The sequence below is a fragment of the Gadus morhua genome, chromosome 16 (genome assembly GCF_902167405.1).
Source record: "Gadus morhua chromosome 16, gadMor3.0, whole genome shotgun sequence".
Taxonomy (NCBI): Eukaryota; Metazoa; Chordata; class Actinopteri; order Gadiformes; family Gadidae; genus Gadus; species Gadus morhua.
The window spans coordinates 22,893,193-22,915,837 of NC_044063.1; the positions used below are offsets into that span (position 1 = coordinate 22,893,193).

The 22,645-nt window shown below is 42.0% G+C and overlaps 2 protein-coding genes across 3 annotated transcripts; both read left to right on the plus strand.

Moving 5' to 3' along the window:
- Positions 1-1,135: 1,135 nt before the first annotated feature.
- On the plus strand, positions 1,136-16,411 carry phf12b (PHD finger protein 12b). 2 transcript variants are annotated; one of them, XM_030381236.1, is made up of 16 exons: positions 1,136-1,513; positions 1,771-1,864; positions 2,096-2,277; positions 3,615-3,687; positions 3,856-4,309; positions 5,577-5,697; positions 8,804-8,936; positions 9,182-9,346; positions 9,455-9,598; positions 10,019-10,739; positions 12,422-12,526; positions 13,667-13,828; positions 13,928-14,023; positions 14,464-14,546; positions 14,649-14,787; positions 15,035-16,411. In XM_030381236.1, exons 2-16 carry the CDS (start codon positions 1,799-1,801, stop codon positions 15,511-15,513), a joined length of 3,123 nt encoding a protein of 1,040 aa, XP_030237096.1. In that variant the 5' UTR covers positions 1,136-1,513; positions 1,771-1,798; the 3' UTR covers positions 15,514-16,411. The 2 variants fall into 2 exon arrangements, with proteins under 2 accessions (XP_030237096.1, XP_030237097.1); XM_030381237.1 differs by having other exon boundaries at positions 1,136-1,864; positions 3,859-4,309.
- Positions 16,412-17,063: 652 nt separating this feature from the next.
- Positions 17,064-19,053, plus strand: dhrs13b.1 (dehydrogenase/reductase (SDR family) member 13b.1). Its single transcript, XM_030381238.1, has 5 exons — positions 17,064-17,330; positions 17,566-17,684; positions 17,868-17,991; positions 18,139-18,465; positions 18,575-19,053. The coding sequence occupies exons 1-5, from the start codon at positions 17,192-17,194 to the stop codon at positions 18,832-18,834; spliced, it is 969 nt and encodes a 322-aa protein (XP_030237098.1). The 5' UTR covers positions 17,064-17,191; the 3' UTR covers positions 18,835-19,053.
- Positions 19,054-22,645: the final 3,592 nt, after the last annotated feature.

Sequence of the window (22,645 nt, forward strand, 5' to 3'; positions counted from 1 at the left end):
GGCCTATAGGTCCACGGCCTAAAGGGGTGTCATCAAACATCTTCTGAAATAGGATTGCCCCCCCTGGTGGTCCCCCAACGCCATTGTGCCATAGTACTGTCGTCCGACAATGCACAAAGCCGATGGATCAATCGGTGCATGATTTGCGATCAATTAACGACCTGATCCAATGACGTTGGGAATTTTAAGCTGTAGAATGTTGTATTGGAACCAAACAACTTTATTTTGGGGTATGGTGGAAGAGATATATATGTATATATATATATATATATGTATATATATATATATATATATATATATATATATATATATATATATATATATATATATATATATATATATATATATATATATATATATATATGTGTGTGTGTGTGTGTGTGTGTGTGTGTTTTGGTTCTTGGTCGTCCCTGTGCCGCCTAAATAAAACATTCAGGAATCACCCATGGAAGTTGTATCCATAACTTCCAGATTTTGCAATACTAATTCCCTTAATTGCCTCGACTGGACGGAGGATTATAATAGTAGACGTATAGTTATTTACACTGAATTTTGCACCAGTTGAGTCTGTTTGTCATGAACCTATAAGTTAACTTTTGTATCCTAGGATGTAAGGAATGGGGTAATGTGATCATGATATCATATGATTCATTCAGCAAATAAGGTATCTCTTTAAATATAAAGCGGTTACTCCTAAATACGTGTGTGTGTCTGTGTGTGTGTGTTGGGGGGGTACAATGGGTTTCATAGCCTGAGTCTAATCTTTATCGTGCACGCGGACAACGAAAATCATACGAATACGCATTTGAGATATATAGCCTCCGCGAGAACACATAAATGGTCCCCTCTGCTGGCCAAGAATAGAAATCTGAGTGAGCCATGGCTACAAGCGCCACTAGCAAGACCAATGACATACCGCCATCAGCAAGAGATGTTCAACCACCTAGATTGTTTATATGTGGATGCTAAAACGACCATCCGATCAACCACACAGGCCTTCGGGGATGACCCCGTTTATAAATAGCTTGAGCATTTGTTTTTCAGATTCATTCATCTGCATAAAACCAAGTAGTGCTCTTAGTGCATATCCGATTTTCTATCCGAATGTTTCGCGTCTTACTAATACGCATGCGCATCCGGCGGTTCGCGGTTGCGCCAACTCGGAGAGGATGTTGCTTGTAGCCAGTGTTGATGCACAGGATTTTTCACAACAATAACAGCAACTGATTCATATATCAAGATACCTTTTTGCGGACAAAATCGTCGACAGGCACTTGGTTAGCAGTGCATTGGACCACGCGAGGCCGAATTGGCTGTCCTATTTCCCCTACCGTCTCCTGTGGACCATGAAAACGGACGGGTTTGCAGATTTACAAGCCTCTTTTTTGCAGGAGCAGAAACAAGAATCATGGCTGGCCAGCTAGGCCGCACATTAATTTGGGGGCTATCCGCTTTCATTGGGTACAGTGCATTGTAGACAGGAACGACACGTTTCCCCGAGGACTGCTGCTAGGTAGATATATCTCCTTAAACATTTGCATTTGTCTAAGAAGGGCTCGCAGGCTCAGCTTGATCGCTGTAGCTTCACAACCTTGAGTGGTGGACGCTTTGCCTCCGTGGTTAGCGGCGTTAGCTCGCTAGCGTTAGATGGTAGCTCGCTAGCGTTAGAGCGTTGGATGGTGAACCAATCTCAGGCATAGATACTAGTGAAAGGACGGCCTTTCGGGACCCGCTTGTATCATTCTGTGCTCTGTCATTTGTACTGAAAAGTCGTTTTGATACGTCGACTCCTGGATGAATGTGGGACAAAATGGAGACCCCAACGATTGTCTACGACTTGGATACCTCTGGGGGCTTAATGGAGGTAGGTTGTGGAGCTGGGAGGCCTTTTTGGCTAGCCTCATACCGCTAACGTATGACCATATTGGTTAAAATGCTCATTAGTCTTTGACACTACGCTGAAGATCGCGTCATTAATAGTGTAAACTAGTACAATTCAATAAGCAAACCCTAATGCACTGTACTATGAGCATGCCGTTACTGTGCGCATTGTGGTGGGCTGGTTAGCTTGATTCACAGACATACACTTTTACAGCAAATCCAGACGCTGCTGGCACCCCCGAAGTCCGAAGAACCGGACAAGAGGAGTCGCAAGTATGTGAGGGACGCACGGAGAAGTGGCAGGGCCACCAACCACGACACCTGCGATAGCTGTAGGGAAGGGGGAGACCTCCTGTGCTGCGACCACTGCCCTGCGGCCTTCCACCTCCAGTGCTGGTAGGGTCTGCATGCAACACATATTGGCAGAGTGCTAAAGGCATTTCCTCTGAACAAAACCGCCTTCTGCAATCGGTCAGCACAAAAGGACAGCTAGTCGTTTCCCACTTGGCCATGCTATATGTAGGCATAGCTTTGCATTATATTCATTTTGTTTGATGGACACCATGTGAAGGAACCCCGTTTAAGGTCTTGGGGAGGCAGGGAGAAAGGATTGACATACACGAGAACTAAGTGTACCAACACCTTTAGCATGAGAAGCTGCTGTCAGGTTATTACACGCGGGGTATACGTGAATCAGTTTCTTACGATTTAAAGGCTAGGGGAAGCACACTTATGCTGTGTTTCTACTTAATAGCTTGACTATGGGAAATTGATTAAAATTTGCCGCGGAATGTTCTGTGTCAGAATGCAGCTCTCGCGGTCTGTCGGCTGAACTCATCCAGCTCTCGCGGTCTGTCGGCGGAACTCATTCCGCTCGAGAGCGAGAATTGCTGCCTGGTGAACACGGAGCCATGGCTACCGCTCTGCGCTCTGTTTACAATATGGCGACCTCACTGACATTTTTTTGTTCATTCCAGCGCCATCTTACCAACCTTATCTAACGTTTGCAATGAAGCTGTTCATAATGTCAGTCACGTAGTTGTTGTGTTATGAAATGTTTCGTAAAGTAGTCGTTTTATGCAATAATACTGTTGATTATGCTTGTTCGTGCTCATTGATTTCCGTGGTGTTTAATAAAGCACACTGCATTCATGTCCATTGCACTAACTACAGGAAGTGGGCAGAAATTATTCCTGTCACGTTAGTTGATTACGTTCTGCTTTATATTGGTATTGGGGAAGACCCGTCGCACTCTTGACACATTATCGTTTCTTTGCATTTAAATATTTGACTAGATAAAGGGTGTCAAAGCAAGTTAATTCTGCTTATATTGTCTACATATACTATCACTTCTAGATATTTCTCTGGGTTGTTCATCGAAGTGACCACTGATGTAAAAACATACATACTTGTCGTTTATATTATTTTATACCTATTATCTTTGACCACTAGATGGAGCTAAAGCATCAGATAGCAGGAGTAGCTGGGTTCAGATGGCATACAACCATATTGGTTCTCCAAATAATAGTTTGGGTCTTAGTAATGGCTGTTTTTAAGGTAAAATATATATTTTCTGGGATGGCAATGGAAAATGTAGGCACCATTAAATGAATGTTCCTTACTACATATTAACTGGGTGTTACATTGTGTTAAAGTATTTAAATGTATTCTACATGCGTTCAACATGGCTGTCTTGTTACTACATGGTTTGTAATGGTGATTCTGTGTTGCAGCAACCCTCCGTTGAGCGAAGAAATGCTGCCACCTGGGGAATGGATGTGTCATCGTTGTAATGTTCGAAAAAAGGTGACCAACTTTCCCCATCCGCTATTTCTTCCAGTTGTGCAAACACACATCCAAGTTTCAGGATATCAGCAATGTGACTAAACATAGGGGGCCTTAGTGTTGATCCTTCAGGACTTGATTTTTATGATTTTCTTTTTTCTTTTCCTCTTCCTGTTCCTTCTTCCCCAGAAGCGGGAGCAGAAGTCCGACCAGACCAACGGCCTGCCGGACAAGCTGGTGTCGAAGCGTGCAGCGTCGCCGGCGGTGGAGCTGGAGCTCAACCCCGGCGCCCTGCGTCTGGACGGCCTGCCGCCCGGGGCCGGTGCCGCGGGGCCCGGCCTGAGGGTGGCCCAGGTCCGCCTGCTGGACCGCCGGAGCAGCAGCAGACCCAGCAGTCGTCCAGGCACGCCCACCTCAAACAGTTCGTCCACGCCCACGCCGTCTGAGGACCAGAACGACGGCGAGGAGGAGGCGGAGGCCGAGGAGGAGGCGCTGGGCTCAGAGCTGGAGGGCTCCTCCAATCTGGCCCCGGCACCGCGCCTCCTGAAGAGACCCTTCCAGCTGCTGATCGCTGCTGCCATGGAAAGGAACCCCACGCAGTTCCAACTGCCTAATGAGCTGACCTGCACCACCGCACTTCCAGGTACACTCGCCAACACCGCAGTCTTCACAGATCTAGAATATTTTGTGGAAAGTATTTATGGAGTTAGAATCATGCCAAAACCCCGCACACACGCAAAACGTGTTTTGCTCACGCATAACGATTCACACACACACAAAACGTGTTTTACTCACGCACAATGATTCACACACACGTTCAGTGTGGTTTGGAAATACAAAACATCATGCTCAAACTAATGCATTTTGCTTCAGAAACAAATACAGTATGTTTTACACAAAGTACAAAAATAAATCCTTCAAGTACACAAAACAATTCTACAAGTACGGAACACGAAAGCTGCGCGTGGATCGGAATGCATTTGCGCACGGATCAGCAAGGCGGAAAATTAGTGCCAAAAGTCACGTGACAAACAAATGTCCTGTGATTCACACTACAAAACAACAGGTGGCGTTGTTCCTGCCAAACCGCACGGATTCCATACGGTTTCCGTGCGGTTTAGCACTTTTACCGCGCCTTTCTAGGGCCAGTTAGTGGCCTTCTTGGCTTTCCATAGAATCCACACACGGTTGGCCGGCATCAAATAAAGATTTTGGGGAGAAAAAAAGATCCTCCTGGCGGCCTTAAACTGACTCAACAGCGCCACCTGCTGTTGTGTAGTGTGAATCACAGGACATTTATTTGTCACGTGACTTTTGGCATTAATTTTCCGCCTTGCTGATCCGTGCGCAAATGCATTCCGATCCGTGCGCAAATGCATTCCGATCCACGCGGAGCTTTCGTGTTCCGTACTTAGAATTCCGTAGAATTGTTTTGTGTACTTGAAGGATTTATTTTTGTACTTTGTGTAAAACATACTGTATTTGTTTCTGAAGCAAAATGCATTAGTTTGTGAATTATGTTTTGTATTTGCAAACAACTGAGCGTTTGTGTGAATCATTGTGCGTGAGTAAAACACGTTTTGTGTTCGTGTGAATCGTTATGCGTGAGCAAAACACGTTTTGCGTGTGTGCGGGGTTTTGGCATGATTCTAACTCCATAAGTATTCACCAGTGTTACTTATGTCTCACATGCACTGGATAGGTAGGTTTTTACAACATGGTCAAATAATGCCTAGATATTCACGCTCTTTGATTGAGCCAGTGAGATCCTATGATATTGCACAGGAGCAACATGTGTAAGATCACTCCCACGATATTACACGTGGGAACTTAAACCTTAAACCTAATCAGTTGTGAACATTGTAGTTGAGCAAACCTATGAATGTCTTTATTTTGCCTGGCATCTGTAGGTAGCAGCAAAAGGAGGAAAAAAGAGGAACTGCTTGGCAGGCCGTTCAGGAGGCCACAGCATGAGCTGGACTCCAACGGCCTTGTCCCTCTACCGGTCAAAGTCTGCTTCTCCTGTGGAAGGTTTGTGTTTCAACTCTTTAGTCGGACTTGGGGGACATTCTCATTACCTGACCTAATAAGATACAACATAACTAGACATGTTGCAGCATGTGCATTTTTCAAACGAATATCTGAATATTCAGTGAAGAAAAAAGTCCATTGTTATAGGGCTGGGTATTGCCAGTTACCTCACAATTCAATTTGATTCTTTAGGTCTTTATTCGATTCGATTTCGATTCGATATTGATCCAATTGCTTCGATATCGATTCAATAATGCGTGCAGATGACAAAAATAGCTAAATATTATTTAGAATTAACCATTTCATAATGAATTAACCATTTCATTGTGCTTTAACTAGCAAAAAGGAATACACCATTGTATAGTATTGTTCCTGAGCTAAACTTGCAGCATAAAAGTAATACCGTCATTTTCGTGCCCCCCCTCCTTTAAGCATCGGGCTCCGGCCGGAGGCCGGAAAAGGGTGAGACAGGTAGCGAGCAAAAGTAAAAGTGGAACCGAGAGTGGTACGAGAGACAGAACGAGAGCAAGACAGACATAACGAGAGCGAGACAGCCATCTCTTTCCCGACAATCCCCTCTTTGCACAAACCCTTACATATGGTAATTAGGGGCTGGCCCGAATTATTCGAATACTCGTTCGAATTTTTTTTATTTGAAGCTTAAATCAGTATTCAGAGCTTTTTTTTTTATTTTTTCACGTACGTGACGTTACCAGAGCGAGGGAGGCAAATTATAAGCGTCAGCGACAACAACAAAGAAAGCGAGAGAGGTGGAGGAAGAATAGATATCTTGTTTCCCTTTACTTTATAACACAACATTAGCGGGATCTCGGGTGGAAAAGTAATACTTAGCGAAATGCTAACCTTAGCTTAGTTGTTTGTTCACGTTCGCTCTACAGCGCCGCGCCAATCAACTGTGACTGGCTTGCTGCCCAGCGTGAGCGTCTTGGGAATACCCGGTCAATATAATGGATATAATATGGACACGTAAAACAATCAATATTCAGTATTTGTTATGGATTTATTGTACAAATTTCCCTGAAAAAATGCACGCTCCAGGATGAATTGAAAAGCTCCCATAAGGGCTGAGATGGCAGAGGACAGCTGATTTGGAACGGAACAACAGCTGTTCGCTTTCACAGGGAAAAACTAAGGAACTTCAACCTACTTAGGCCTACTAATTGATGTTCAAAAGCTATTAAATCTTCAACAAAATGTGCAGATACTGTCAAAATCGGTTCCAGGGAGTATATAGGGATTATTAATGTTGCTTTTGATGGTGTTTTTTTCTGAAACGAGTATGGAATTCAGGCTAGCCCTAATGGTAATGAAACATTAAAACACCTGCGGCTTATAGTCCAGTGCGGCTTATGTACACATCATTAAATGTAGCTGCTGCGGCTTATACTCCGGTGCACCTTATAGTGCGGAAAATACGGTAATCATAACATGGTCAAATGTAAAAGGGCATGTACATTTAGGCATACTCGCTTCTAGATTACAATGACTGAGTATGCTTCTTTTTTTTATATATTTTTTTTAATGGAAATAATCAATTTAAAAAAGATCTGAAGCGAGAACAAATAAATTGCAGTGCATTGATGAATCGATATTTTAACCCAGCCCTATTAATTATGCGTATGCCTATCTTGCACTGCCTGTAAACTTAGCAGGTGGAGACCACTGCTGAAGAATCTAGTTTTTATCAACTGATAATTTTCTAATGTGGTTCAGTTAGTTAAACAAACTAGTTATTTTAGCAGCAAAATTACAATATCAAGTCAGTGGCTTTCAAATCCAATCAGTCCGAGTTCGACTTGTTTAGGCAGAGCTTCAATGCAGCCTTAGATTTACCGAGCACACAGTTTCCAAAATATGAGAGTAGGCCTACCTACTTCCAATTATCACAAAGCTAATGGGTGGTTTGAACATTGCGCAAAGTTTTGGATACTTCTCATGCAGGACTAGTGCTATTTACCCGGGGATAAATTACACAGGCGCCATTGTGGGGGAAGAATTGACATGAAAGTAAAAACATCTCTCCCCAACAAGACTCGTAGTGGGGGTTATCTCAGCCATGGTTGAGAAGGAATTGGGGGGAAGGAACTTTGGCTTTGACTCCCTGAAGTACATGAACCGCGACATGGAGGAGAAAGGGATTGTTGCCCGGGATTGTCTCCTACCGGAGCTTCGGAGCCCGCTGCAGTATTCAGTGAGCTTGCTGATGAGCACAGACGTTTTTAGTCCCTGGGCCCCCCCTTGCAATTGTATTGTATATTGGCAGTCTAGAAAAACATGATTGGACAATTTGGAAATAGAGACGATCGCCCAACCCTAGTACACTATTTGTAACCAGTAGGTGCGTTTGCATCCCCCTGATTTTATGCAAACTTTGAAGTATCGAATCAGTAAACGGTGTTGGAAACATCAAAATTCGCATAAAAGTCCTCTAATTCGCAAAAAAGTTTATCCGCTCGCTTGAGGTGGTTTTGGAGAAATGTGAAAGAGAGTAAATTCGCAAAATGGGAGATGGAAACACACTTTTCGAAACAGCTGTGACGTAGCGAACTTTGAACACACAGGACTGACAGTCTTTCCGATTTCCGCATAATGACAGGCCATAGCAACCCTGCCTACATTAACGTGTAACGTCATCACCCTATTGTGCTCTCCCATAAGTAAGGCACTCAACGTCGTCCTCGTATTTCCCTTGCTACTGCTGTGGAAATTAAAATAGCCAATGATAACTTCACTGAAAGAACAGTTATGACTTGCCCAAGGGAAACCAATTGCTGCTGAATTCCTCTCTCCATGTTTGTTGTTACTCTTCTCTATTGGCGGACTAACCGCTTTTTGTTACATTTGTTACAGCTTTTCTACTTCTACCATTTATTACAGCCACGTATCGGCATACATTTTTTGCATACAGCGCCACCTCCAGGCAGAACTAGGGTAGTTACCCGCTCCAACCACTTAATGGAAACGCACCTAATTCAAATTACTTTTTTGCGAACTTCCTAAAGATTTGCATCACCTTTTTAGATGGAAATGCAGCTAATAATAGCTATTATGATTTATTCTGAATATCTCTCCTTTCCTCTTGAAGGAGTTGCAGGATGGCGCCACTCATTCAGTGTGACTATTGTCCCCTCCTGTTCCATATGGACTGTCTGGATCCTCCCCTCACAACCTTGCCTGCGGGCAAGTGGATGTGCCCCAATCACGTTGAACACTTAGTGGTACGGGCAGCTTTCAGTTCCCATATATGCATGGCAAATGGATAAATATTTAATGGATGTTTAAATGTGTGCATTTTTTGGTTGGACCTACCAGTTTCCAAGTGGGTTCTATTGACTGTTGAGCGTAATGTTATTTGTGATGCAAGTCATTCATATTCTCTTGGTCATGGTGCTTATCATGTCGCAATTCATATAACACAGACCTATAAGGTATGAGGATAACGATGTGCCCTGCTTTTTTCTAGCTAAACCAGAGGACCCTGAACCTAACCAGCCGCTGTCAGCTCTTCGACCAATTTCAGGACAGGATGTCTCAGCACGCCGTCAAAGTGGACTTTCTCCGTCGGGTTCACAGGCAAAACGTACCCAACCGACGCACTCCTCACCAGCACAACAAGAAGACGATCAAGGTTTGTTGCTCTCAGGGGAAGGGAGGTCCCAAGGCTAATAGCCCTCAAAATTCACAACCCTAATCTTAACATGCTCATGGTGATTCCTAACACTCTGCTATAACTTAGGTACCAGATGCTGTCAAGTCCCAGTACCAGAACCCTCCTCCCATGCTGGCGTCAGCCGGAGTCCGCCAGTCGGAGCTGGTATGCAGCGGTGCTCCAGAGCATCAGACCCCCAAGTACTTCACCACGGAGACCGAGCAGAAAGAGGTATACAGACAAATTGTTTATATCAGTTTCTATGGCCTATATTTTTTCCTTTTCTATTCCTGATCCTTTCTAAACAATCTTAAAAAATAAAATAAAATAACCATTTATGTCAATGTTGTTTCTGAACTGTTGACATTGTGCCCATATATGACTTGGCAAAATGGTGTTCCGTGCTCTTCTTTGCTGCTACTGAAAATATGCCACCTTGAGTGGACTGCCATCATTTGTACTTACTAATTAATATTGATGTAACTCGTCGCCAATGTCCATTTAAAAAATTGAGGTGCAAGGAATACTAGAGTAGACCAGGCATATTTGAAAGGCCATAACATTGCCATATTATAGCATTAGAATATGTAGAAAATATCGACGGGTAATTTAAAAAAGAATTGACATCGTATCTATTTTGTTTTAAACCAGTGGCTTCAAGATGTGATCGCTCTGCAGTGCAGCATTATGCGTCACCTCTCAATGAAGCAGAAGGCTTCGTCTTCAACCTCACCCTCCTTATCCCTCGAGTGGGCATCTGAACAGAAAGCCAGTGCAAAATCCAGCCTCGTACCAGATGACCTCAAGCCCCAAGACTCTTCAGAAAGGACTCCCGCACCAGGTCCCAAACGCTGTAGTATACACAATGACCCCCAGGGGGTCTTCGCCTCCAAGGACCCCACAGCCGCACTGCCCCAGAAATGTGACTGTCTTGTCACAACCTGTAAAAATAGTAGGAAACCCAATGGACCCATTACAGACGAGCCGCAGCAATATCCAACGGCCAACGGGCCCTTTGTCTGCAACACGGTCCCCGACTCCCCCAGGCAGATGGAGGCCCAGCTCAGGCTGAAGCCCCAGGCTACCACCCTCAAAGACTTGGCCTCCACAGCCAACCACATAGCTGGGGCTCCCATCAAAAGAGAGAGCGAGAGCAGCCCTGAAGTGAGTCTCCAGAAGGACGGTCCCGCAGCTTGTCCCACCACAGATATCCGTCTGAATCACAGAGCCCAGCCGGAGCTTAAGATGGAGTGTACCATTGATCAGAAGCCCCCCGCCGTTGTCAGCGGTGGCCAGCCAGCTGCCCCGCAACAGAAGGCCACCAAGGACACCCACACCGCACACAAGTTAGGGTCCTCGACGTCACCGGCAGGTAATAACCACCTATCATTATTTGAGGGATAAATTGGGCCTGTGTGTTGGCAATGAACTGATAAAATTGTGTTCATTTAATATCTAAATTGCTATAGTTACAAGGATAACGTTTCTTGTGCGAGTTAAAGGATAAATTCAAGATACCTCAACATGTAGACCCATCATTTTAGGTCTGAGTGAGTAATATGGAAGCAATTTTTTAAACGTTACCAGAATTAAGGGAGAGCTTCAGCCTTTGCAGCAGCAATGGCTGAGGCTGCAATGTTACTCAATGGGGCAGTGGAGCCCTGTAAATGTATGTCATATAAGAGTGCTTGGTCTTTATCATTGACCGGCTCAAATTTGGATAAAGTCTCGGACAACATTATGGAAAGCCTAGAGAGGAAAAAACAAAAATTCTTCTATACCTTTTTGATCTAGTCTGTTCGTAATGGTGTTTAACCAAGTCTGGCTAAACGAGAAGTCTTGATCTAGACTCTTGGTTGTTGCAGGAAGAGAAATGTGAGTGAGAGTTGGAGAGGACTGACGGCGACAGTTTGTTGTTTTGGAGTACTGGAAGATAAGCTTAGTTTAATCTAACCAATTTGGTTGAGATTTGATGACAATACGGAAACGTCCCGGCCTGGTATCCAGACAAATCTTCAGACGGTTTTCAAGTAGTTCTGGGAAGGGTTGGCAAAACACAGTGTTGTATCCAATATGGGGTAGGTTTGCTATGATAACTGTACAGAGGAGCACCCTATTTGGGTGCTGTTAAGGTATTTCCACTAACGACCAAGATCAATGCCACTGATGTTTCACACTTTTTGTAGCTCTGATTGGTTGTAGGTCTATTAAATAGCGTCAGAAGCATTTTTGTCTACGCTCTTTGATAACACTTGATAACAGCTCATTGGAAATAGAAAAATAATTGAGCGGTTCCAAACTAGAATGCATTTGCGAATTGGTCTGGTGATGGCAGGCTAGAAACGTCCTGCAATAACAACTTCCCCTTTAGTGAGACTTGGTTAGACACAAACACAGTCTAAGACGGACCAGATTAAGCGAAAGGTAAAGAGGAAAGATGTATTTCTCCATAGAAATCCTTTCCAGTATGTTTGGAGAAAAATATAACGACAATCTAGGCTTCAATGGCCGAGTAGCTCTCAGTCAGCACTGGATCTATTTCAAAAAGGTTGTCTGCTTTAGTCACAAAATGATGAGAAAAATAGGGTCAAGGTTGAAAGATCCCAGAACTATTCTTTAAGAAGTCTTGTACCTTACACATACTAGATGACAAATTGAAAGATGACTGTAATAACAATTCCAAGCCAATAAACTTTTTTTTTAAATTATGTTAAAGGACCTCTTTTTTACCACCAGGTGTGAGGTTGAATAAGGTACTACAAGCCATTTTTTGCCCTGTGACAAAATTATACAAGTGAGTGTCCCCTCATATGTATCGGTTGGCTTATCTATCCATCATACAGCTAGGTTGACACCCTCCCACTTGGGATGTCTCAGGGCAGAGCTGATTTTGAAAAAGCTGGCTAATACTCTCACAGCGGGTGATAAAAATACGTGACGCTTAACACATGTAGACGTTCATTCATCATCCCTTGAACTAAGCCTGTTAATCTTAAATTTGCTGTGCCTCTTCTGTACTGTAATTTTTTTTTAATGCCAGTTTACCCTCTACAGATTTAAAAACAGGTCCTGGAGGCATGGAAGCTGTGTACCCCAGTGCATTCTCCTCCTTACCAGAGCTATCCAACTGTATTAAAGCCTGCATAGGAGATGATGGGGGTAGGTGTCCTAATGCAAATTTACAGAATCTGTCGGCTCTCTTGACCTCCAGCACACTTTGACTAATCCTGAACATCTAAACCTCCTCAGCTATTGTCGGGTATTTTTGTTTATGTTTCAGTTGGAAATGCGACACTTACTTGTGATATATTCTTTGTCCAGCTATTGTTTTTGAGAGAGCTAAAATATGTATAACAAAACTGTTTCGAAACAGGGGTGTGGCACTATCCCATATGTTACGGGAAGGAATACATTGTCTTCAACATAAATGTTTCTTTATCTTATTTGTTCAGTTTATTAGGTTCTTCAAAACTTAAGAACTATAGTTCTTAAGTTTTTTTTATTTATTCTTTCTTTTTTCTCTACAAACCTTGGTACCTATCTCCTTCCTCAAAATGTCACCTAAAGACTCCATTACAATTTTAAAATGTTCATATTAGATTGGAATCGCACACTTTTAAAATACAATTTTTACAATGGAGGATAGCACAGCCGTCCGCCCAGTCTCTGACACTTACTGCTTCAGACTTCGTAACTTGGTCAATATTTTATCGTTAACCTTTGTTCAAAGGTTTAACAAATCAACACACTTGTATCTTCAATAATCTGATATAAATCAAAGTTCAAGTTCCATGTCGGCCTGCTTTCAATTGGTCTCATTGATTGCTTTTCATTCAGCTGTCACTTTATTTGTTTCACACCATTTTTTAAATGGTGTGTATGTTTAGATTGTTTACTCCATTTAGACTTTTGAACTCTGTTCAAATCCCATCACTTGATTTAAGCCATTTAACGTTTCTTTATGTTTTAATCTATTTGGCTTTATTAAAACATATGTTCAACCTCACTTTGTACTACAGCACTGACCAAATTTTCTGCAGGAAATCCATTTTCTAGTTTTATTTAACCTCTAATTTGAAAGCAGTGTTTCCAAAATGTAGCTAAAGTAGCGACCCAGTATTTGAATGGTAGTTGTGAATCTATAGATTGAAATGCATAATGTATCCTACTTGGAGCTTTCTAAATATATATGTCAACCATTTCATCAGGGCCTTTAGATCAATGAGCATTTTCAAAATGTATGTGATAGCTGAATCCAACCAGTGTCTAATATTGATCACATTTTCGGGTGCTCTGTAGGGATCGAGCTAAACAAGTTGGACGCAGAGATGGTGAAGCTTTTAGCTTGGCAACGGATACAGCAACTTTTCCCCCCGAAAGATCCCTCCATGTCTCAGCAGAGCGAGCCATCACCCGTTCCTGGTCCACTCTCATTAAAATCACAGTCTCCTTGCCCCGAGGGTAATTGAACTGTTTTTGTTTGTCCTCAATGACGCATGTTTAGTTTTGTAATATATAAACTGTTTTTCCTTGCTTAGTAAAATACCCTTTCCTTTACAGCCAAGAAAAAGGTGCAGACAAGAGCAGTATTTTACTCTCTAACAGGAAAAGGAGAAGCTGTCAACATGTGTTACAGGACTTTGTACATAGGAACTGGTATGTGTCTTTTTCATTCTGGTTGAATGAATGTATGATAAAGTCTTGAGTTGTAGTGTGAATACAGTGTATAAATATTACAACAATGCTGGGCATTGCTGTTTAAAACGTTCACTTAACTTTAAACCGGCATGCACATTCAACATCAGTTTGGTATATCATGGCAATAGAAGATGCAGTCATGATAGCGAGGAATGGGGCTTGCGAATGGGCTAGAGATTTTTAAGCCTGGCCGGTTGAAACAGTGTTTCTATATCTGAGTTTCGGTTCACCGGTCTAGTTATTTGGCACAACAAGGTGGACTCTTGGTAGTTCCTTGTTCTGTATGATGTATTGATTAATTTGGTTTTAAAATGTTGTTTTCAATAGAGACAATATTATTTTTCATTTGAATGATCCTGTTCATTGCTATTATTGAGTCTGCTGCTAAACTGTTTTAGGTGCTGACATGGATGTGTGCCTTACAAACTATGGTCATTGCAACTTCATTTCGGGGAAGCATGCCTGTATTTTCTATGATGAGGTGGGTAACTATCTTATTCTTCCATGAAGTATATGTTGGACTGATTTTTTTTTCTTTTCTCTTGGGCATGGTGTGACAAAAGTGTTATTTGCTTTCTCTCAGAATACAAAACATTATGAGCTGCTGAACTATAGTGAACATGGAACCACAGTGGACAATGTCCTCTACTCCTGTGACTTCTCTGAGAAGGCCTCTCCTTCCCCACCTAGTGGCCTCGTGTCAGATGTGCAAGGCATTATCCGTGAGTAATTCTGGGATTTCCCCACATCTCAACACACATGAGCTCATAAATGTGTTGAAAATTTTTCACGTGATTTTGGAAAACATAAAGTCCATATTCAAGAATGTTATTTGAAGCCAATTTTTAACTGTTGACATTTTATGTTCTAATTAAGGTGATCATATAGAGTTTCCAATTGCTCAGTTGTCTTTTATTTGCGGAGAAGATCTTTCACCAGCATTCACCAACTGTCCAACACCGTCCACAGGTCGCAGCAAGAAAAGAGAGGAGAGTGATCAGCCTCGTTCTGTGATTGGACTGCTGCCAGCCGGAGGTGTGATGAGCTGCCAGCCCCAGGGAGTCAAGGGGCTGGCGTGCAGCTGCAAGGCCAGCAGCTCCAGCCTGATAGGAGGCAGCGGGGCAGGCTGGGAGGGCACGGCCCTCCTCCACCACGGCAGCTACATCAAGCTGGGCTGCCTGCAGTTTGTCTTCAGCATTGCAGAGTTTGATCTCAAGCGGCCAAAAGAGGAAGAGGTGGTGGTTGCGACGGTGGCCAGCTGCACTGGCAGCAGTGCTGCTAGTAATGCTGCTGCTGTTGTTGTGGTCCCCCCTTCCCCCAGCATCACCCCTGCACCTGTGACGCCCACTAGGAACACTGCCTTGGTCAGCACCATCCTCACACAGGGAGACCAAGAGACTCGTATTTCCCTCCAAGTACCAGTGCTGGGGTCCAGTGCCGTTCCGTAGCCAATAGGAGATGCCGTTCCGTTATTTTTTTCTTTATACTTTTGCACCTTCTTTCAAACTGTAACCAAACATTTAAACCAAACCACAGCAACAGCAGCAATTATGCAGCAGCCGTTTCTAATTGGTTGGCGTCCCTGGTGACTCTGTGTTTCACCAGTTCGGGGCTGTTTCTGAGGTTTGGTTTTTTGGATGTTTGGTCACTTTTAAAGAAACAATGAAGGGAAACTGCACAGATGTTTGGGTAACAGGGAAATACATTTTTTATTTTCTTCCATTTTAACGGTTTGTATTTCTGCATGACTTAAAATATTGACAATCTCTTCTGTTTTCGAAGGACTGACTGTAACTGTTAGTTCATTAAGACCATTGGGACACATGAGCTTTATTATATACCAGCGCTCATTATGAATTGTTTTGCCAGTATAGTAGTTAACTTTAACATTACCTTATTTGTCAGTCAAATCATTTAGCACAGAACATTGTTTGTGTAGTATTGAAGTCACACATAATTTCTTTTGCTCCGTTTGCACCACAGGTAGCTATATATGTATGGATTCATACATGTTTCTGAGCTATATGTATATATTATGTACAGATATACAAATCGATGTCTCTCAGTTTAGGGAAACATTGGATTTAATGTAGATAAACCTTTTTTTCTTTTTAACTGTACAGACCCTTAATGAATTTGTAATACCTGGTTGAGTAACAGAAGTTTGTGATAGTCTTCTTAGTCAGAAATTGTTTCCGTCTCTAGTCACGTGTAAATAGCGTCTGGTTTTAGCACTCATTTTAACATCCTGTGCTGCTTTGTATATAGGCACCCCTTGTCCGCATCTGCTTGTCTGTTGAAACATGTAAATATCAAAAGATTTTCTAAGAACAATTATTAATGCTCTTGGTGTCGACTGGTTTTTCATTGATTCGCATTCCAGGCCCTTGCCTTACCTAGAAAACCACGGAATCATAGGGAACCAGTCTGCTTAACTGACCCATTTACATGCTTATCTGCTTTTGAAGTGCTGTTTGCTTTATTAATATGTATTCTATGTACATTGACCCTGCCTTGGATTAGTGCAGGTTGAAGTAGGCCTACCTGTTTATTTAATGAAACTTAAAGCACTACATACTTTTTCAGAACGTCGTTGGCAAAACTATTAGTTTTATTTATTTTTAGCTCACAAGGAAACGAGGAAAGGGGTGTTTGAAAAGTGAATCAGGATGCCACAATGTCCTCTGAGTGGTGCAAACACCCTTTCGTGATTGGTAGCTCAGGATTTTCTGTTCCAAGAGCTCCAGTCGCCTTTAGACATATTTTATTATGTAATAGTGAGAAGACTACGCACATGACACTGCATGTGAATAGATCTACTCTCTAGACCTTATGGATGTTGCACAGGGTTATTATGAATATAATGCACTGCATAAACTTATTTGTCAAAGTCACATGTAAAATACCAGCACTGTTTAAGACTTGAGGCTTAATAATTGTACAAGTTTCTTAAGTATATTTCAAAACCCAACCCATTTGGCGACAGTCACAGGATCATGCTTTTCCGGTTGTGGAGGTTTGATTCATCAGGGGGTGTTGCTACAAATAGTGATAGCTCTTCACTCTTTTAGGTCTACCTCTGCTTCTACCACTCAGTTTGGCTCTCGTTACTTTTTAAAGACGGATATGTCCGACATGATGTCTTACTTTCTATTGATTGTGGGATGCGTTATTGGCATCGGGTATATTTTCCACAATTTATTCGTCAAAGGAAACCGATGCACAAGCACTGCTAAACTTCATGGGAAAACTGTGATTGTGACTGGTAAGGAATTCAACCCATTTATTTAACATGGGTATTCGTATACTTTTTATTTTTTTGTTACTGCAACGAAACGGATGGACAACAAACGTCTTAACTCTGACCTTGTTTAAACAGTTAGGCCTACCTTTAAATCACAATATACACAGACACACAGGCATATAAAAAGAGTGAATAATCATATGTAATAATCGCATTCATCAAACAATTGTTATTCCTTCTCTCCATACGTCTGGAGGTAGCAACACAGGGATCGGAAAGAAGACGGCCATAACTCTGGCTAAAAGAGGCGCCAGGGTCATTCTTGCCTGTCGAAGTCAACAGAGAGGAGAAATTGCTCTGGCTGAAGTCATAGAGGTAAATAAACTTGGGCCTTCATTCCTTTTAAATGGCAATGACCAGTGTTGCCAGATTGGGTCAGATTTGGCTGCAGCGCGCTTCAGCCAGGGTTGCTAGATTGGGTGGGAAATCGGACCCAATCTGGCAACACTGGCAATGACATAAAAAGCTTTATCGAAAACTCTTCATGTGTGGCATTAGGAGAGCAGGAGCAAAGAAGTGGTGTTCATGCAGTTGGATCTTGGGAGCTTAAAGTCTGTTCGCACCTTTGCTGAGAACTTCCTAAAAACCGAAGACAGATTGGACCTTCTGATCAACAATGCTGGTAAATTCTATTTTAAATTGCCTTTAGTGATGCATTTTGTGTTACATAGACTCCCCCTGTGAGTTAAGATAGAATGGGGAAGTGCTGATTAGGTTTTCTCTGAAGAATAAAATGCAGGGTTTTGACCTATCGCCATTTGGTCCACAGGGATCCTTCTGCAAGGTAAGACGGAAGATGGCTTGGGAATGATGTTCGGAGTCAACCACATCGGTCACTTCCTCTTGACCAACCTACTGCTGGAGAGGCTAAAGACATGTGGCCCAAGCAGGGTGGTCACCGTGTCATCTGTGGGACATAACTTTGGGAAGATCGACTTTAAGTGTCTGAACACTCACAAGGCTTTGGGCACAGGGACCTCGTTTTGGCAAACCATGCAGATCTACAGTGACAGTAAACTGTGTAATGTGCTCTTTACCCACGAGCTAGCAAAGAGACTCCAGGGCACTAAAGTCACCTGCTACAGCCTCCATCCAGGTGAGTTCCTAGAATCATGCATCAATCTGACCAACTAAACACCAGTTTAGTAAGTAGTATTGGTTGTATTTGTGGGTTTGCTAATTGACTAATTCTTTCATTGTTTCAGGAGCCATAAATTCCGAGATTAGCCGTAACTCGAGCAATGTGCTTAAAGCTCTGCTCAAGCCCATCACTGCCTTCTTCTTCAAGAACACGGAACAGGGGGCCCAAACCACTCTGCACTGTGCTCTCCAGGATGGCATCGAAGGCCTCAGTGGCAGATATTTCTCCAACTGCACAGTCAGGGATCTCTATCCTAAAGCTAAGGATGATGTTGCAGCTAAAAAGCTGTGGGAGCTGAGCGAAAGACTTAGTGGACTAGTCTAAGTGGAAGATGACTCATTAAATTACCTCTGAACCAAATAGTTTACGTTGATGGGTCTATTTATCAACTCTTTGAGCAGCCTACATAGGCCTACTTGGTCTGGTGGCTGGATAAATGGTACCCTTTTGAGCTGTTGAAATGCAAAATGTCTTCTAGGTTCTCCATAGTGGTTTTACCTGCCAAAATTGCAAGTGCTTAAATAAATAAACCATCTTGACTAATACATTGAGCATAAATATTTAAATTAATTGTACTTGTTTAGTATTAAGCATAGCTCTCTTAAAGGAGCAGTTGGCAAGGATTTGAGGAATTTCCACTAATTTTATTTTGACAACCTGCCAAAAGTGTGTGTGTGTGTGTGTGTGTGTGTGTGTGTGTGTGTGTGTGTGTGTGTGTGTGTGTGTGTGTGTGTGTGTGTTTATTTATTCTACTTCATTTAAGAATGCTCGATTCTGATTGACTGGGAGGGGTGGTGTCGTCTACGTCAGGGGTTTTCAGCTGAGCCCCCCCCCCCCCCCCCCCAAATTTTTATTTCTAAATACCCGTGTTTTGAAAGCTATTTTAATTATTTTACACATTTCAAACAACTCCGATCATAATTTTAAAACATTTGGAACATATTTTCTAAACATATTTCTGAAACATTACATCTTTTTGCGTTTTTAAACAACACAATTTGAAAACTTTATCTAAGCATGTTTTAGCTTAACCTTTTTTAAATACATTTGAACATCTTAATCTGTGTAAACTGCCAGTTTACAGATTCATTCAGGGTCCCAGACTCTGAATTTTCTGAGTCGAATCAGAGGTGCGTTCAAGTTCAGCGAACATAGGCGAACGTTCGCAACGAACGCGTTGACATTAAACAATTAATTTTGAACGATTTTTGAACACCGTTCTAAACAAACTGTAAACGAAAAAAATGGATACGAAGGCCATGGTATTAGCGGCAGCCTCCATGTTAATGGAAGAGTTTACAGAAGAGGGTTTGCAAGTGGTCGACCTCATTGAAAGCCTACTGCAGACAACCAGTACGGAAAATTCAAGAATAGAGGGCTACGTCACCGAAGTTGTACCCACTTACTGCGATATAACGTTCAAATCGCATTTTAGGATGCAAAAGAAACGTTTTATCTATTGCTTTCTGTGTAGGAAAGGAGTAAATGATTTCAATATGGATATATATTAAATCAATATATAATATGGACAACACCCTCTCATTCGCACCCCATATTCACAACATCACCCGGACTGCATTCTTCCACCTCCGCAACATCGCCAGACTCCGCCCATTACTGACCCAATCCAGCACTGAAATCCTAGTTCACTCATTTGTCACATCACGCATGGACTACTGCAACGCCCTCCTCACCGGACTCCCCACCAAACTCATCAACAGACTGCAGATCATTCAGAACTCAGCCGCCCGGATCATCACCTGCACCAAATCATCTGACAATCACCCCTGTCCTCATTCAACTTCACTGGCTCCCAGTACACTACCGTATCCAATACAAAACCCTACTCCTCACCTACAAAGCTCTCCACAACCTAGCCCCCAGTTATCTCTGTGACCTCCTCCAAGAATACACTTCCTCCCGCTCCCTCCGCTCAACCTCTGCTGGACTACTATGTATCCCCACATCACGACTCACTACAATGGGTGCCCGGTCATTCAGCTGTTCAGCACCCAGGCTCTGGAACTCCCTCCCCCCACACATAAAACAATCAGACACCATTACAACCTTCAAGTCACAACTCAAAACTCACCTGTTCAAACTCGCACACAACGTCTAACTGATCACTGTTTTGATTGTTTTTTTTTGTTTTGTTTTGTCTTGTTTTTGTTTTATTTATTTCTTATTGCTTATGTTTATTTATTTTTACACAATGTCTTGTTTTTTAAATAATGTATGATGACTATATGCTCTGTAAGGTGACCTTGGGTGTCTTGAAAGGCGCCTCTAAATTAAATGTATTATTATTATTATTATTATTATTATTATTAATATAGTTTAGTTTAATGCCATGGCAACGAATGTCACGTAGCCGAAGAGAGCATCTGTTTGTGGAGAACTACCTCTTCAGACAGTTTGCCTATGTTCGTAAACGTTTGCTTGCTTATGTTCGTTTAACGGAAAATGTTTAAAATCGTTCGCGAACGTTCGCGATTCTGAACGCACCTCAGATCTGCCTTTTCAGTCCAGAGATTCAACTATTCGGCGGGGTTTGTTTACCGGCGTTGCTATGGTGACCTAAATTATTATAAGCAACTGAAAACGACGCCGGTTTGAAACTAAAACTGTGATTCTGAAAAAAGTATAAATGCTATAAAAATTCCGTTTGGATAGTATTGAAGATACAAGTGTGTAGATTTGTTTAATGGTTTGAACGATGGTAAACGGTTGAAAAAGGAATGAGTTACGATGTCTAGAAGTAGGTGTATCAGAATTATGAAGGTATTATTGTAGCAAAAGTCTTTAGCACCTGTAACTGCAGAATTTGAATGCGTACACAAAAGTCACAGTAAATTTGAAGTCGTATATATTTATTTTGCATGTGTACTCTAAAGTCACAAATGTGTAACAGTACATTTGTAGTCGTAAAAAAAATAAAATATTTTTTATACCATTGTAAACACAAAATAGGGTCTACGAGTACGCTAATCTGTGTTACAGGTGCACAAATCCTTTTGCTACAATTATTGCAGCGCAGTTGGTGCAAAACACATTCGCACACCCGTGTTTCATAATCTGAGAACATGCCCAAAAGGTGTGCATTCGTAAACCCAAATTTGAACAAATGCATCAGAAGTTGCACATCTGTGAACGCTATGTTAATTCAGCATTTTAATGAGCGAGCACAAAACCATTTTACAACTGCTCGAATCTGCTCCTGCAAGTCTCAGCTGTGGGGTTTTTTGCAGGTTGTTTTGCAACACCCCTATGGAGTCAGTTTCCTGCCATAATTCAAACCTGAAAAAAAAAGTTTCAAAGGCTTGTAAGTCTGGGTTTGAAAACTCAACACCTTGTAAAAAAGGTTTTGCAACACTGAAAAAAGAGATTATAACCTGAAAAAAAATAAAAATAAAATTCAAACATCTGTAAACATGATCTTGTGTTCTATTTTATCTTCTTCATCATTTTCACTAACACATTTTCAAAGTTCAAACAATTTCACCAGCGCATTTGCAGAGTTTCAAATCTGGCACTGTTCTAACAGTGTATTTCATTGTTGCCCGGTTTTGAAACCTTGTAAATGGGATTCTGCAAACAGGTGTTCATACATTGAGAAATACGTTTTGAAAGGTTGAATATTTAGTTTTAAAAACTTGTAAAGGTGTACGTTTACGACATTGCAACGTATTTTTTCAAAACTGGCTTTTGAAAAAATACACTGTCATAAAAAAATGACAGTGCTCTGCCGATGACACGAATAACAAGCGACTTTCGCGGTTGATTTTGATTTCCATTTTCTGGAACCAGAAGCTGTGTTCGAAATCGTTCCCTATTCCCTATATAGTGTACATGATATAGTGCACTATATAGGGAATAGGGAACGAGAATTCGGACACTACGCCTAACATTTCTAAACGTCATTTGCGTCAGTAAATGCGCCTGGTATTTGTGTGACGTGATGCGCCGACATCATCTAAACAAACCGGGCTGGAGGTTGTATTGATGTTGAATGTTACATTTCCTTGTTCAAGTTTTTTTAAATTAATTTTGAATGTTAAATCCCAAATAAATTGTTGACATTTCTAAACACAAGCCGGAGACTCCATCATTAAATGCATTCGTTTTCGCGGTTATT

Bases quoted from the DNA above. Each gene is read 5' to 3' on its own strand.
- dhrs13b.1 (XM_030381238.1), top strand. From the start codon at position 17,192: ATGTCCGACATGATGTCTTACTTTCTATTGATTGTGGGATGCGTTATT. The intron at 17,685-17,867 runs GTAAATAAACTT...GTGTGGCATTAG, and splicing joins CTCTGGCTGAAGTCATAGAG to GAGAGCAGGAGCAAAGAAGT. The intron at 17,992-18,138 runs GTAAATTCTATT...TTTGGTCCACAG, and splicing joins CCTTCTGATCAACAATGCTG to GGATCCTTCTGCAAGGTAAG.
- phf12b (XM_030381236.1), top strand. From the start codon at position 1,799: ATGTGGGACAAAATGGAGACCCCAACGATTGTCTACGACTTGGATACC. The intron at 4,310-5,576 runs GTACACTCGCCA...TGGCATCTGTAG, and splicing joins CTGCACCACCGCACTTCCAG to GTAGCAGCAAAAGGAGGAAA. The intron at 10,740-12,421 runs GTAATAACCACC...TACCCTCTACAG, and splicing joins GTCCTCGACGTCACCGGCAG to ATTTAAAAACAGGTCCTGGA.